Below are 17,293 nucleotides of genomic sequence, written 5' to 3' on the forward strand. Positions count from 1 at the left end.
ATTCCATGGAATATTAGAGCTAGAGAGGACATTTATTCTGTGCATGATATGCTCTCTTCAGAGAAGCTAAGTGACTCATTCAAGGGCACAGAGCACATTGATGGCAGGGCTCGGACCAAGGTCCAGTCCTCTTCACCCCCCCACCCCATACTCTTTCCCTAACCCCAAAGATAGGTCTGGCATCACTCATGGATTTGGGAGTTTTATGTTAGTTTGGGAAGTCCAAAAACTTAAACACGCAAAGATAAATAGGATGAAAATGAGTTGAGAAATAAATTGCAGAGTTTGGCTCATGGAAAAGTTTATTTCTTCAAGGATATTAAAAGGGTCTGAGCCAAAAGGATCACAGAGCCTGTAATAGGATGCTCTAAAAAAAGAACAGTGTCTTTTCCTGGACTGCATGCACTAAATTTACATATCCTGAAGGAAAACCCAAGGCTGCTGGGTTTCCTTGCATGCCTGAGTCAGCTCAGGGAACCAGGGGCTCAGCACTTCCAGATGAACTCTACTCTGCATATCATGCTTTAAGAGGGTCAGGAGCAAACCATGAATTGACTTATCCAATTGACAGCTGGGTTGGATGGAGGTGTGGGGAGATGTCTGAAAATTATTTCATTCATGTAGCACGTAGAACAAACCAAGATGGTTTTAGCCAGAGAAGTCTTGGGGGACAGTCTTGCTGATTCCACCTCCCAAATATCTCTCAATTCCATTGACTTCTCTCCATTTCTCACAGCCTTGGACCACACCCAGGCCACCACCATCCCTCTCCTGGATTCCTGCAACAGCCACCCAGCTGCTCCCTTTCCTCCAGCACACCCATCCCCAGACTCTTCACCACAGTCTTTATAACACACACATCGCACCATGCCCCAGACCTCCGCCAAAGCATGTGGTAGCTCCTTGCTGCCCTCAGTATAAACCCATCCTCATCCAGTCATTATAGAACACCCAGTCCAAACTCCCCCTGCTCCACACCTCACGTTTCATGCTCCAAACCCACTTAAGCTCTCGTAGCATTATTGAACAGCTTTCATTAATGTGGGTTATATCTACTGGTAGTTACCATGTTATAAATGAACACTGAGGAACTTTAAACACAAGAACACATAAGCATGTGCTCTGTTAGCTATCAGAGCAGTAATAACATCACATTCCACGTAGCCACTGGAACGCTCCACTGCTCTCTCAGGAGAGAATGGGAGTGAAAATGGTAAGCAATATCATAGCATTATTATGAAAATAATTTTGGATTTTGAGGATACCCTTAAAAGTCTCCAGGAACCCCATAAGCCTCCAGATCACACTGAAAAAAAAAAAAAAACCCACTGCTCTAAACATACCAAACTTTTTTCATGTTCTCAAATGTGCCTTGCTCGCTGGGGTGGTGACATTTCCCGGGTGGTATCAGTTCTGGATGAGGTCAGCTTCTTCCTAATTCCCCTGGCACTCTGTGCTTCAGTTATGATGGGCCTTGCTGCACTTGATGGTTGATGGGAACCACCCTTTTACTCATCCGACTCCCCTGTTAGATGGTCAGCTCTCTCTTGGCCATGTACCAAGCATGGTGCCTGGCACGTAGCTCCTATGGTGGCCATAGATGAGACTGGTTCACTCTGCATGGACACAATTTGTCAGCTGGCAGAGCCATGACCTTTCTTCCATGAGAACCCAACGTGGGTTCTGTTGGGATAGAAAAGTCATGATTGTAGATTTCAGGAAGAACTTTCTAACAAATGGAGTTAGAATGGAAGGCCCAGGAATGTACATGCTGGTGCTAGGAGACCCTGGATGAGGGAGGGCACCAGGGGGATTCCTGCACTGGGTGGGAACTGGGGCTAGATGAGCCAGGCTCCCCTTCCAAGTCTGACAGCCTGTGATCCTGGGGGCCTGAGCTGAGGGCTTCTCCCAGACATCCCTCTCACTTTACATTCCAGATGGATTTGTTTAGAGTTCCCGAGTTCAGCTCTCATTTTTATTTTAAGCTACTTTAGAAGATAACAAAGTACAGTGCTGTCATTTTTCTCCTTCACTCTCCTCTCTGATCCTTCTCCCTTGCTTTATTCTCTGGCTTTTTCTTCTCAACCTTCTTTCTAAAAATATAAAAGAAAACGGAGGGAGTTCTTGCTGAACCTCAGGGAGGAATCAGATTCTGCTCTCTCTGATGGCTGGAGTCCCCACCCAGGAACCATGGACGAGAGCTGCCTGCACAGGAGCAAGAGACACTGGGGGGTGGAGCATAAGCTCTGAGGGCACGGGAGAACATGGGGTCTCTGCCAGCCGGGCTTCGGGCACTAGAACTGAGCCCTAAAGAAGGGGATATTGTGGAAGGAAACTGAGTAGGCAACTTTCCACGAGGTTCTCTAAGTTCCAAGTGGCTGCTGTCGGGGTCAAGTGCTGGTGGAACAAAGCATTGTGCTAAAGGCACTCTCTTAAATTCTGCAGAAAACCCAGTGAGTCTGGCAGTGAGCGGGGCCATAAGAGAGCACAGAGACTGCTGGCCCTTAGGAGGGCCTGGGAGACCCCCGGGAAGGGGAGGGTCCGGTCATGGGGAGAGCCCACCAACAGTGGCAATGATGAGGTGCTTCCCTCCAGTGTCTTGCTGATAGATGGATCCCAAAAAGGAGGGTACACGGCAGAAAACTTCAAGGGATATTTATGGCATGTGTGTGGATGTCCTGGATCTTCCTAGCAACAACTAAAGAAGACAAAGACTACTGAAAACTTGACCCCTCCCCCAGGTATGTGTGCTGATTCTAAGGTGATCTGTGCACCAACAGGCCGTCAGGGTCTGGAGGCACACATAAACACACATACACACCATGTCTTTATCAGATGTGTGGCCTCGGGCACTTGTTCAATATCTCAGCATCTTTGTTTCCTCGTATGTAAAGTGGGATGACATACTTAAGACAGTGCAGGAGTTCAAAGGACATGTGCTGAATCGATGCATGAATATTGGCCTTGATCTTGGGCTGAGGGCACAAACTTCCAGTTGTATGATGAATAAACACTGGAGTTCTTATCTACACCATGGTGACTATAGTTAACAATACTCTATCATATACTTGAAAATTGCCTAGAGGGTAGTTCTTACATGAGCTCACAAACAGACAAACAAAAAGTATGAGATGATGGATGTGTTAACTAACCTTATTGTGGTATAATCACTTTGCAATAATACATGTATCAAATCATCACTTTGTACACCTTAAACCTATACAATGTTACATGTCAATTATGTCTCAATAAAGCTTAGGGGAAAAGACAGAAACAAAGTAAATTGGCCTTGCCAGGCAATCGTAAGATCCAATGAGATAGTATGCAGAAAAGACTGTTAAAATCATAAAGCTCCATCTACATCAAAAGAGTTGTTCTTTGCACCCCCAATCTGTAAGTGAGCTTCCAGACTGGCTTACCTTCTGCTTCTCGAGGACTCCAGTGTCCTGATGGGCCACAAGGCATTGGGGAGGAAGCATTGATGGCATACTGCACCAGGATTCTCCCTTCCAGGCAAAGGTCACATGCTGATCCCAATTCTCTAGGAGGCCAAGGAAAGAAGGGAAATGCACCGACTTAGGAACAGTTGAATGAGCTCCTGATCCAGCTAGGCCTAAGGCACCAGGGCAGAAGACATAACAATTCCTTGCTACCCCCATCCTCCTTATCCTTGCCAAAGTTTTCAGAATACGACCATGAGTGAAATTCCTCCCCATTGCCCAGCAAAGATCTTGTTTGGACTTATGTGGCTTCTGTCCTGATGATAGATATACTTCTTTAATTTCAAGCAGTACAGAATCAACAGGCCAAGGACTTACTACCCATACTAATCTTAGTTTCATCAGATATCCAAAGCTCTACTGAGGATTTGATGTGTGGTTGTGAAAAAATCTTTAGCTCCATTTGACCTCAAATGTTATTCTTTTAACAGTGTTTGTCAGGTACCTCCCATGTGCCAGGCACCATCCTGTGTCCTAGGTATTAAATAAAAAGAAGGCACGATTCAGTTCCTTCATCTGAAAATGAGTTGGCTGAACCAGATGATACCTATAGAACCTTCCAGGCCTGACATTCTGGGAATGGATGAATCACCTCTGATTTAACAGTCAAAAGCAGCTTCCTTACCACGACATCTAATTCATTTTAGCAGCTTTCCAAGGGGCAAGCCAATCCCTTGAAGGGAAGAGCCCCAGAAGTGGAATATTATGGTGGCTTCCTCTGTCAAGTGTCTTATGTATCTGGATTCAATCTCCCCTTAGCCACAACAGCCTCTGGGATCTTGCTTGTTCTCCAGATTTGGCATCTGTTTAGAAGGCAGCTGCCAGGAGGGGAGAGGGATCAGCCCATTATTTCTCAAAATGCAATGGTCCTGCCAACACCTTTTTCATCATTCCTAGAAGGACCTTTATCCTTTAGCTACCTGAAAGATGCAATGGAGGAGCCTTATAGCTTTCCCCTCATAGGGAAGCTCTGTAGCCCCTGGGTTCACATGGTAAGAAAGAGGACACTGGTGAGCATCAGTCTGCTGGTGTTCCCTGTTCCTCCTCCATACAGCTGCCAGGGAGCTCATCCCCAAACCTATAACTGAACAGATCATTCTCCTGATTATCTGCATATATGGTGGCCAACATATGCAGAAGGACGGATGGATGGACAGATGAGTAGCTGAGTGGATGGGTGGGTGGGTGGGTGGGTGGCTGGATAGATAGATGGATAAATACCAGTCACTGAGACATGTTGCTAAGACTCATAACTAACCTAGTCTAGACTCTCAAATTGTGGATTTTGCATCCTCAGCTTTATCAGTGTTAATATGAAATCATACATAGGTAGAAATTTTGCAAGTACATTAATATCCAGTGAAAGGAGAATGATGAAATAGTCTAAGATTAATATGTTCAATGAAATGGTAAGCAGTTGTTACAAAAATATTCTATGAAATCTCATGGAAAATGTGTAAGATACAATGTTCAGTGAAAAAATCATATTCAAAACTGAATTTAGAGCAGCTTCTCAATGCTGTCCAAATAACTTCAGCATGACAAAATATCAACAGCAGTTTCTGGGTGGTGGAATGAATATAGGATGATTACCCTTCCCTTTTTATTCCTTCTGGTTTTCTGAATTTTCTATATATTTTGAATATCTATGAATTACTCCAGGACTAGCAACAATAATAATTATAGCAATACACTTGCAGGTGGGGAATGAGGAGTGGAGAAAGAGACTTCCTCACTCTGGAGGGTGGAGTTCCATTACAACAACCACAATCCATGCCTAGCTGCTCAGGGTCACATGACTGGCTCTATGATGACAATGGGATTATAAAAGTTCTGGGATGGAGTCAGGAACCACATGGACCTTAATGGCCACTGAGCCTTTCTTTCTGCTTCTTTAGATGCTCTGTTTTAGAGGATGGTCATATAGTCCCCTGTACATCAGTTCTTGACACATCCTAGGTTTCTAATAAATACTTTGATGAGTGACTAAACCATCATCCACCTGACAGTAAATATGCCTAGTTTGCACAGAGCTCCACAAAGTACCTTCCCTCATATTCAGTCACTGATTCACATATTCATTCACTATTTCATCTGTTCATTCAGTGAGTAGTCATTGAACCGCCTCTAGTTGCTAGCACTGTACAAGTTCCAGACTTTGACAATCCAAGGGGAAGTAAATCAGGTGTGCTAGCTACACCTCATAGAGCTTGCAGCCAGATGGATAGTATATAAACAGATAAGTAAATAGATATAAAATTATGGGTTCATTAAGTTCTAGAAGGAAAGTAAATGGATGATGTAGGCAAGAATACTGGTGGGGGAGGTACACTGGGCTAATTAAAATTGAAACAGTCATGAAAGACCTTAGTGAGGGGATGTCGTCTATGGTGAGAGCTGAAGGATGACATAAAGAGTGGATATAAAGCATTCCAGGGGCAGTTTCAGGTGTGTAAAGGCCCTACACAGGAAAAGGCTTGGTCTGTAAGGATCCCAAAGGAAGTCTGAGTGACAGGAGTTATGAATGAAGGAAGGAGTGTTAAGAGAGGCAGCTGGACAAGTAGGCAAGGACCAGATCATGGAGGTCCAGTAGACCACCCGGAGATTGTACATAAAAGAGTTGGGAAGACACTGGAGCCACTCTAAATCAGGGAGTGACAGGATCTAATTTACATTTTAAAAAGACTGGTCTTCATGCTGAATGGAAACATGGATTGAGAAAAGAAGGACTAAAGTAAAGGCAAAGTAGGCAACTAAATGCAATGGTGTGATTCTGGGCAGTGGGTGATGTTCCCATTTCACAGATTAGGAAATAGAAGATCATGAGTACAAAGTAATCATGCCAAGTTCATAGCTTATAAAGTCATTGAGTAGATACAGGCTTTACCAAAATCAGGCAGCATCCTACACATCCAGGGAGTATATGTTTTCTTATGTTTGGCATTTATTTGATTTTTATTTGCACCTGTATCTAGATAGGTGGATAAATACCAGTCACTGAGACACAGACACACACACACACACACTGAAATCACAGTAGTACAAGATGCTAACACTGGAAGAGATCATCTTTCTTACCCACCTTCCATGAGAATCAAAGCCTAAAGCTCAAGTCTGTGCTAATAATACAGCACCCAGCAGCCACATGTGGGTCTTTGAATTTCAATTAATGAAAATTAAATAAATTTAGAAATTCAGTTTCACACCTGTCACATTTCAAATGCTCCATAGCCGGTTGGCTAATGGCTACCATATTGGACAACAGAGATACAGAACATTTCCATTACAGCAGAAGTCTTATTGAACAGTGTTTCTTTAAGATACCCACTGTGTGTGATGAGTTAACTTCTCTCCTGCACATCTAGAATGGTACTCGTTATGCACCATTCTTGGGAGAATTGAGAAAATAGTTACTCTAGTCATTTTCTGTGTTCTGAGATTTGGGATAGGGAGCTTGGTTGAGAAAGGCCAGATGACTTTTGGCTTACAGATCAGAAAACTGAGGCTGAAGAGGAGGAGGAAATGAATGAGGTTGCAAAGACTTCAGACCCAGGTCTTTTGGGTCTTAGTCCAGAATTCTTTCTAATACACCACCACCAATTGTTCAGATAACTGAAACCATTCAGTCAACACATGTTTGCAAGACAGATAAAAATAAAGGAGTTAGAAAACCCAGGGGTGGCCTTGAATTATTTATTCAGTTGCCCATGTGTGAGGACACAGGCTGTGGGAGGATCTGAATATGTTTTCTTAAGGAAAACCCTTGTATTCTCTTAGACCACAGATGTGAGGAACAGCAGGAGGACGTAGGGATAGCCAGGGGCAAGAGGTTGGCATTGATGGATGCAGTGGAAAACACCAGAGATTTTGTAGGGAAAGAGAATTTTCAAGTAGCTAAACAGCTCTGGGAAACTTTGTACAAGATGGGAGCTAATATTTCTTGAGCATAGAGTGTATGTGCTAGCAAATCACAGATGTCACGTCTCTTGGATTCCCCACAAAAGCCAGGCAAAGTGGGCACAATTATGGAAGAAGATTCAGAGGGTCAGAGAGAACCAGAGAGGTGAGATGGCTTGCACAAGGTCCCACAGACCAGGAGTGGTGGGGCTGAGAACAGAGTGCAGACCACTTGCCAGCAAAGCTTGTGCACTCTGCACCAGGCCAGTCTGCATGAATATAAACTCTGAGGGCATGGGAGAGTGATAACTCCATGTCTTTACAGCAATTTATTGAACTTGCTGATCGACTTCCTTTACCCATAGACTATGGTCTATGTAGCTGTTAACCCTAATTAGACATGTTTCTAAAATGTCCATTTTAATTTAACATATGATAACTCCGTTATGAAATCTCAGACTGAACAGAATAGCTATTGTATGAGCCTCAAGTACCAACTGACTATAGGTTATTAAAAACATATTGATTGAAGCTGAGGGTACTATGTAATAGAGACATATCTCATTACACAACAATTAACCCTCCAATAGGTTTCCAACAATCAGATGGTATTTATTTAATGGACAATAACTGCTTTATGAAATACAAATTAAATACATACACGGGAAGCTTCATTTACAAAACTTCCATTTTTAAGTGGAACTGAGGCCAAGGCTTGACCAAAAGTCTGATACTTCTCATCGCCACAGAAAAAATAAATAAATCTACAGGCTGCTGGAAAGTCTGCTCTGAAGTGTCACATGACGTTTCCCAAACCCAGCTCTGAGCTCCTAGTGAGGGCGGCTGGGGCAGGGGAAGGCGGGCGGAGGGGAGGTGGTTATAGAGGGCCAGGGAGTGCATTTCCTTCCCCCATGAACACATTCACCCAGCTGCCAAACAAAGGTTCTAGATTGAGGGACTGATGGCAGTGGAGAAAATTAGAGCCCAAATTTAATGTGGTACCATGATCTGATATGTATTTGTACATACACACACAGGCACATGAGAGCTCCTTACCACTTTCTGTGGATCTTTTGAGGGGAGGGGTAATACCTCCTTCATAATTTAAGTTTTGGAAGGACTTAATGAAAGCACGTGCGGCCCAAGACAAGACGTTGCAAAATGTGAGTCAGAGCCCAGCTCCCAGCACCATCTATAGGCTCTTGGTCAAATCTCCTAGCATCTTTCACTCTAATTCCTGCCTTACCTGGCAAATGAGGAAGATGATTCCCCTTTCTATTTTTTTTAAAGATTTTATTTGTTTATTTATTTGAGAGAGAGAGAGAGTGTGCATGCGAACGAGGGGAGGGGAAGATGAGGAGGGAGAGGGAGAGAATTCCAAGCAGACTCCATGCTGATCGCAGAGCCCAATGTGGGGCTCAGTCTTGCAACCCTGAGATCATGACCTCAGCTGAATGAAACCAAAAGTCAGATGCTAACCTACTGAGCCACCCAGATCCTTCTTGATGATTCCCCTTTCATAGTTACTGGAGACTTTGCATATAAAGCCTTAATACAGAATATGACCCGGAGTAAGGACTTGATAAATGGCAACAACCATAACCACAGAGAAGTATTAGTTAATCATTAGCTGGTTATTACTTTCACCATCATCAATGGTATATCATCAGTTTTGGACAAAATGCCCCTAAGAAAGGCTGGGATGGGGGTTAAATACTAATAAGCCCTAAATTGTAGCCAAGTGTAGATGTCATCATCTTAATCTGTTTTCCTGACTCTTCAGAATCTGTTTCCCTTAAAGCTTGAGCTCCTCAGGGGGTCTCAATCCTGAAAGGTACCACAAGAGACCTTTGGATTCAGGTCCCTGCCTTCAGGCCACTGAGGCATCATTAGGCCCACTTTCCTGTGGGAGAGGACCAGTTAAGGAGGGAAAGTGACTTGCCCAAGGTAGTACAGTTAGTAAGTGAAAGACAGGGGAGCAAAACTCTTGTGCCTCAGTTTATCATCCCTGATCTTCCAAAAATTCTACCCTCAATTCTACAACAAAGTCCTAGGCACAAAGATTCTAATTATATGTATTCATATATTCAAGTGTATTCAAGTATGTGTGTTCACATATGGTGTATGAATATATACACATACACACCTTCATATATAATATATGTTACACATCTATCACAATTGTGCTTTGACCAGAGGCAATTTCAACTCCTGAGCTCATGGAGATGAAGCCAGCATCTCTATCCCAGAGGATGTTCCAGCAATAAAAGTTTCCAGGTGTTTCATAATAAAATAGAGCCAAACATCCATTCATTGAAAGCATACATCTTTACTTATTAATTCCAATGAGCACTCATTCATTTATCCCAACTCCCAAATTGACCCCGTGTCTCTATGGACCCGTCACCTCTAGGTGCTAGGGGCTCCCGATAAACAAGAGCAAGGACGAAGAAAACAGCTTCCCTTCGGAATCTCCCTCGTCTTGGCAAGAGAGAGAGGGATCAACACTGTTCAGGCCACACTCACCTTTCAAAGAAGTGGCCATCGATGGGCGGAAACCACTCCAGTGTCACCGAGTCGGTCGTGTGTCCCACGATCTGGGGGGCCAGGGCGACAGGAGCCGGCTTCCTGGAGGGCTGCCAGCTCTGGTAGACCAGGTCCAGGTAACAGTGCATTCTGGCAACTTGATTGGGCGTGAAGGAGTCCGTGCAGTCGTCATCTGCAAGTGGGCAGAGGGCGAGATAAGAAGCCGCTGCATGACGTCTCCTGGAGGGGCCAGCCAGCCAGCCCCCTAGCCCTTGCCAATGCAGAGCTGGCCTCTTCCAGTGCTCAACAGCTAATGGTCTGTGAAGAAGTGAGTGCAGTCATCACTTCTGGAGGCAGGTAAGAGGGAACAGGAGGGAGGGGAGGGTGGATGGGCCTCAGTGGACCAGAGGTCACAGCTAAGGACAAGGGCCAAATGGCTTTCCACGGGGCCCCCCCAACCTCTGGTCAGTAAGCCATGCATTCCCTTATGCCATCCCTCCCTCACCACTCACCCCAAATCTCCCAGTCATTCATTCCTCCACTTGTTTAGTCACTCACTCATTCCTTCACATTCATTCATCCGCTCATTCATTCACTCTGCTTTCCGTGGAGGCCGTGATACTGTCCTTCAAACTAACCTTCTGAGCATCTATCCCATATTCTCTGCTCCGGGCCAAAGGCCACAGAAAGATGAAACCGAAAAATGTTCCTGCCCTCGAGGAGGGACCATTCTAGGTATAGAGTGAAGGCGAGTCTGCTGTACGAGACAAGGTTATCAGAAGACTGTGAAAGTCTGTGATGCTGACCACTGATGAACAAGAGACAGCACCATGGGGAAGGACAGTGACCCAGAGAGGCTTCTGAAGAAGGAGGTACTTGAGGTCATCCAGACTGGAGGGCTAAGATGGGGAGAGAAAGGTCAGGGGCTGTAGGAGAGGGAGCTGCAGGCCCACAGGGACATGGAGTCCTTTGCAGCGAGCACAGCCAGAGAGGCAGGCAGCCCTAGGAACAATCCAGGCTCAGTGTCCATGCTGGGAATGAGGACAGTACTGTCACTTGGCTATTCACAGTGTGCTTAGTATAAGCCAGGCATGGTGCACTGAGCTTTGGACACATTTAACACTCCTACTATTTGGTGAGTAAATACTACTATTTGCTCCATTTTACAGAGAAGGGAATTGAGACTGAGAGAGGTCAAGCAACTTTTTTACAATCACAATGCTAGGGATACATCTGAGATTTGAACCCAGGCATTCTGGACTCCTAGACCATGTTTCTAATCAATATGAGAACTTCTTTCTGTGCATAAATGAGACCCTGTATGGGAAAAGTATCCTGCAGGTGCTTGATAAATAGGATTGTGAGCCCAAGTCTGAGTGGGCTGCAATACAATCTCTTAAATGTCTTTAGATCAAATGACCTTCAGCCCTACGCTCTTTTCTATAATGTGGACTGAAGACTGTCTGAGACTCGCCTCCTAAGGAAGGAGCCTGCCTCCTGTCTACTCCTCCACCAGCTTCATTCAGCTGCCCTAGGGGCAGAACAAGGCACTATTTTGGCTTGGTTTCCAAAAACACCACTTCCCAGAGGTGTCCACCTGGTCAGGGTTTCCGCAGCTGGACCCCAGATGGAGGAGCACGGGGCTCACCAGATCTTAAAATAAACCTGCCACTGGGAATCCTGCAGCATAAACTCACTTTGCCTTATCAAACAAACAGAAAATAAGTTTGGGCAGGTGCTGTGTAGTTGGATGGAACCTTGAGAATCCAGGTTGGGGAAGGGACAGGAGTGAAAGGAGGTTATACATAGAAGCTCCCTATGATCCCCTTAGTAATTTTTGACAGTCGGTCCCTTGTCCAACACCCTGGGCATGTCTTTCATAGCTTTGGAGAAAGGAGAAGAGCCCAGTGTCCCTTAGCAAGTACCCTTAGTCACATACATCTCTCTCAAGTCCACATGCAGCCATCTAACTCCTTGGATAGCAAACATCCTATGGTTCCCCATTGCCTGGAGAATAGAGTCCAGACGTCTCAGCCTAAGAAGGGCCAGATCATCAGGTATGTTCTTTGTTCCTATGAACTTTGAACTTCTTAGTGAAAAAAAGTACCCTCTAGAAAAGCCACTGAATAGGTCAGAGGCAGGGGAAGGATAATGGCTAAGAAAGTATGGCTAAAGAGCTAGACCAGTGTGTGAGGGATCCGGAGTCAAATGGGCAAGTGAATTCATGCCCTCAGTGCCTCAGTTTTCCAATCTGTAGGTGGAGATGATGAGGATACCAAGAATGTTCATCTCAGAACTCCACTGAAGGCTAAGGGGAGTGGAGCACAAAGAACCATGATAAGAATGCAAAAAATTCATTCTCTTTGATCTAACAATAGCACATTCAGGAATTCGATAGACAGATATTCATGAACAAACAGGGGAAAATATAGGTATGAGGCTATTTTTTGAAGGATCATTTATAATGGTAAAAATATCAGAAATAACACATCTGTCTATTCATAGGGGAATGGCTATGTACGTTAAGGCATAAGCACCAAATAGAATACTAATCAGTCCTTTCCAAAAGAAGGAAGTAACTCTAAAACTCAGGTCCCACAGGTATAAATTGGGGACATTTAAATCAACCCCACTCCATAGAGTTGCTGTGGGGACTCAGTGAGCTGGAACACATAAAGTATTTATCAAGATGGACAGAGGAGAAAAACAGCATTTTCCCCCCTCCATACACTGTGGTTTGTTTGTTTCTTTCTTTTCCCCAAAGAAGTGCATTTTCCTTTCGTGACTTAAAAATTAGCCATTTCCATGTTTGTCAATAAAAAAGAGTATGAAAAACAGATAGGTGGCAGAACTTGGTAGGGGAACAGAAATGTATCTGAACTTGAAAACAGAAGTCCAAAAACGCCTGTCCCAGGGTACATCACTTAGAGACTTTGCTGCTATCAGAATCTTGTGGGGAAGGACCAAAGGGTTTCCGTTTATCACAAATGCTCTGTCTCAATTAGCTCATGTCTAGAGTCAGCCCCTCTTGGCTTCTTGCCTCCACACGTTTCCCCTCCCGACATCTGAGCTCCAGGACCAGCCAGCCCATCTTGTTCTTCAGTTCCCATTTTATCAGCAGAGAGGACTTCGGGGATCTCATCACTGTGGAAGCCTGCACCAGCCCCCATGCTGTCGGGGCTCGGCCCGGAGTTTGCTAACTGAACTTTGTTCGCCAGAACACACTACCCTCTGTAGCATGGAGACTGTAGAGCACGGGGGGTCAAGCCAGGGGGCCAGTGCTGCCGTGTGCTGTGGAACCAGAAGCAAGATGCTGCCCCCCCACCCCCCACCCCGGCCAGCCTCGTTTTCACCCACTGTAACATAGGGAATAGTGATGTAACCGCCTCCTAAAGCTAAAAAGGGCATTTAACAAGCTAACCTATGTCTAGTGTAGCGATAACGGAGCTGCCCTTCATAAGAGCCCCTGCCTTTTTGGTTTTTATTAAATAATGATAGTGATACTAATAGTAATAACAATACATGATTATATTCACTGTAAAACGTGGAATATGCCCAAAGTGTTACAAAGAAATAAACATCCCCCTAAACTCATTACCTAGAGATAATATAATTAGTATTGAGTACATAGGTCTATGTGTGTGTATATGTATATTGCACGTGAATATTTATAATTCTCATTATCAGAAACACATTTACACCATATATATATACATACATTTATATATATACACATACATTTATACAAATATGTGTATAAATGCATATATGCATATATGTATATGTATATATGTATGTATATAGAGAGATACACACACACATACATATATACATATACACACACACGTTTATATGCCAGATCTTATACGGTACAAGGCTCTGTGACCATGTTCACATTGAAGTGTTAAAAAACAATCATATGAATTATCATTTATTGAGCACAAGTTACGGTACCAGGGACAGTTCTAAATCCTTTATCTGCATGAGTACACCTACTATCACACAAGGTAGGTGTGATTACCCTCCATGATATCCAGAAAGTAAATGAGGCTTGGAGAAGTACCTTGCCTAAGGTCAAAGGCTAATGCACAGAGGCTTCACGATCAGTGCCTGCACTCCCAAACTTTGTGCTCTGCACCACCATGTTCCTCCGCTTCTGTTTATACCTCTCTTGCATCTTCTATGTTACCGTTAGCAGCCACATAATATTCTATCATATGGATGCCTTGTGATTTATTTCAACAATCCATGCTCACTGGACTTGTAAGAAGTTTCTAATTTTTCACGCATATAAGCATTTTTTTCTTCACGCCTGGCAGAGAGTAAATACCTAATTGATATTTGGACAATGAACATTGCTAAGAACATTCTTACGATTAAATCCTTAAACAAATCAACAGATTTCTTTCCTTCGGATATATTCCTAAGAGCTGGGATGGCAGGGTCGAAGCAGATGTGCATATTGAAAGGCTTTGACACGCAGAACAATGGTAACAAGATACCTGCTCCTGCAGGCTGGACAAGGCCTGGTTTTCACACTCTTGAGGAAGCCCCGACTAGAGGGTGCTCTTGGGAGGCCTCCTATTGCCTATCATCTTCAGGAAGTAGAGTCTGGGCTTCTGCTCTTCATCTGCCCAGGACTTATCCAGCAGCGCAAGATGACCATAAACTCCTGGTGCTGAACTAGGGCATGCCCCCATCACCTGCCTGGTGTTTGCTGGAGCTAAGCACTTGGGACCCTCCCCACCTGCCTTAGCATCAGAAAGAGAGCCAGATGTTTATTGATCAATAGCACAGTCTCTGCAGTGAAAAAAGGCTTACCTTCCTCTTCTTGTGCGACCGTGGGCAAGTTACCTAAGCTACATTAAACCACAATTTCTGCATCCATAAAATAGGTTCAGTAATAATAGTCCTTATTTTGAGGATTCTACAAGAGAAGCCTATGAGGCGCTTCACACAGTGTGCGGTGTATCCTAGGCACTCAATAATGATTGTAGACCTGTGCTGACCAATATGGCAGCCACCAGCCAGGTGGGGTTATTTCAATTAATTAAAGTTACTGAAGATGAACAATTCAATTCCTCAGTCTCACTAGCCATACTCGAAGCGCTCATGAGCTACATCAGGCCAGTGGTGATCACACTGGACAGCATGCACACAGGACATGCCCATCTTTGCAGAAAATTCTACTGGACAGCACTGTTCTAGACTCTTCGCTCTGCGAGTGACCAGGCCTGAGGAAGAAGCACCCAGGAAGGAAGGAAGGAACTCGGAGCAGTTGACCCAGCAGGGTCTCCACCCTCTGGCCTTGACTGCACAGCCCCTGTGCATAGCTCTCCCTGGTCCTGAGAACCCGATCCTGTTCTGCATTTTGAATTTCATCCAGCTGCTTTTGTCACCTCATCTATCAGAGATCCTAAGGAAAACAAACATTTCAAAGCTCGTGGTCGCCTTGAATATGCTTTTGCGGGTGTAAGTTTGTTATCGTAGCTCAGTGAATTAGTTCTGCTGTTAATGGGTCACTGAGCTGAGGGGTTCCTTTAAAAAAACAACAGTAAATCAATCACCCTTTAGATCTGTACAAAGAGGAACAAAAAAAAGATTTAGTTTATAGGGGTCTGGTAGCTAGTGGCAGCTCCGAGGCCCCTAAGCATCCGGCAAACTTCCAAATTCATGTTATTGTTTATTTTCCATGTGCGTAGAGCTGGCCAAGGAAAGGTGCTACAGAAATGGAACGTAAGCAGGGCTGTGTGAGGGGACAGGGCACCGGATGTGGGATGTCGGCTTGGCTGGGAAGGGGAGTCCAGTAGGAAATCTGCTTTTTAGGAAATACCCAGCTCTGTGGTCTTTTTAAAAGACCTAAACCTAAAGACCCCTTTCTGGTGCCAAGGTTGGGCTGTTGACCCTTCCAGAGACCTCAGGTTTGAATGGTAGGAGCCTTAAACTGCAGAAGCCCCCAGAGGTCATCAGCCCACATGGGAAAGCAGGAAGACCTATTGAGGATTATCAAATTCATGGGGTTTCAGCCGCAAAATCCTCTCTTCAAATGTAAAATGAGGCAAAAACCAAAGAAGAAATGGAAAACTGTGGGAAGAGGGCTTTCCCAGTTCAAGCAGAGATGGAGACCTACAGCGCCACACAGGAGTAGAAGAAAAAAAATGTCTGGAGTCAGATATGTGACCTGGGACAATTGACTTTAGTGAGCCACAGTATTACCATCTGTAAAATGGGGATAATTTCTACCCCACATATTTGTTGTGAGTTAAATGAGATAGTGTGTACTAATGTCCTTTATGAACCATAAATTGTTATCCAAGGAGAAATATTAGAATTAATAAGAATCACTTTTCTAAACCTTTATGAGAATTTATTCATTTTCTTCCCTCTCTGCCTCTCTCCCTTCCTCCCTCTCTTTCTTCTTCTTAACAAACATTTATTAAGCACCAGGCTCTGTGCTAGGTGCTGGGAATATAGTGGTGCATTAGAGACAATCTCCGCTTTCACAGAACTTGCTGGTTTTCGTAGGGTCAAGAGACACCTAAGTCGAATATTATAATAGAATTCGATGCTGGACTACCATGTGCAATTTGTGGATTGGTTTCCTACACTAGGGCTCCTGGTCTAAGAGGCCAGTGGGGAGGGCTGAGACTGCCTTGGGAAAAGAATGCCTTGTTCTAACTTTCCAAAAATGCTCTAAGGGCTAGAATTGGCCTTGATATATTCTAAAAGAAGTACAGGACATCTTTGAACCCAAACCATGAGTCCTTAATGCTATTACTGATGGTATAAAAAAGGGCTTTGACTGGATATACGCAGTTAGGAAAAGAATGTACCCCTCTCATGTAATTTCGTATTTGCAAAACGAAAAGCATTCTATTTTTTTTTTGTAATAAAAGAGTAAAGGAGAGTATAAGAGCTTTATATTTAAGAGAAAGTTGCAGTTAAAAAAAAGGAAAGATAAAGAAAGAGTTGCAGTAACCACCAGCTTAGAAAAATACAACTGCAAAATTAGATGAACCTTCTCCAAGATTCCTCAGATCCGAAGATTCCATTTTCTTGAGTGAAGGGAGACCCAGAGACGGAATGTGACAGACCCATAGGCACTGGGTGACCCAGTGGTAGAGCTAGAATTGCTACGTAGGTCTCCTGACCTTGGGCCCCAGACAGCTCCTTAAAGTGTGTCTTTCTGAGGAGACATCAGATGCAACAGCTCCCATGAACCCCTGAGAGCTCACACAAGGACTGTCACATCCTGATTGATTGGGATGAGGGACTGTTGGGTTGAAGAAGTCTTAGAAAAGGAAAGCAGCTTTACCAAGGCTCCTCTGAGCCAGGACTGGAGCCCATGGGTGACACCCAGCCGCATGCGC

The 17,293-nt window shown here is 44.3% G+C and overlaps 1 protein-coding gene across 1 annotated transcript in view; it reads right to left on the reverse strand.

The window, feature by feature from the left end:
- The window catches only part of PAPPA (pappalysin 1), a 240,175-nt gene that overhangs the window by 164,484 nt on the left and 58,398 nt on the right, over nucleotides 1–17,293 (reverse strand). The window contains exons 6-7 of the mRNA XM_035016597.1: nucleotides 9,924–10,116; nucleotides 3,420–3,541 (exon numbers count right to left, since the gene is read on the reverse strand). Of these exons, the coding sequence (XP_034872488.1) occupies nucleotides 3,420–3,541; nucleotides 9,924–10,116 (315 nt within the window). The remainder of the gene's footprint in view (nucleotides 1–3,419; nucleotides 3,542–9,923; nucleotides 10,117–17,293) is intronic.

Source organism: Mirounga leonina, unplaced genomic scaffold (assembly GCF_011800145.1).
Source record: "Mirounga leonina isolate KUSES-001 unplaced genomic scaffold, KU_Mleo_1.0 Mir_170, whole genome shotgun sequence".
NCBI lineage: Eukaryota > Metazoa > Chordata > Mammalia > Carnivora > Phocidae > Mirounga > Mirounga leonina.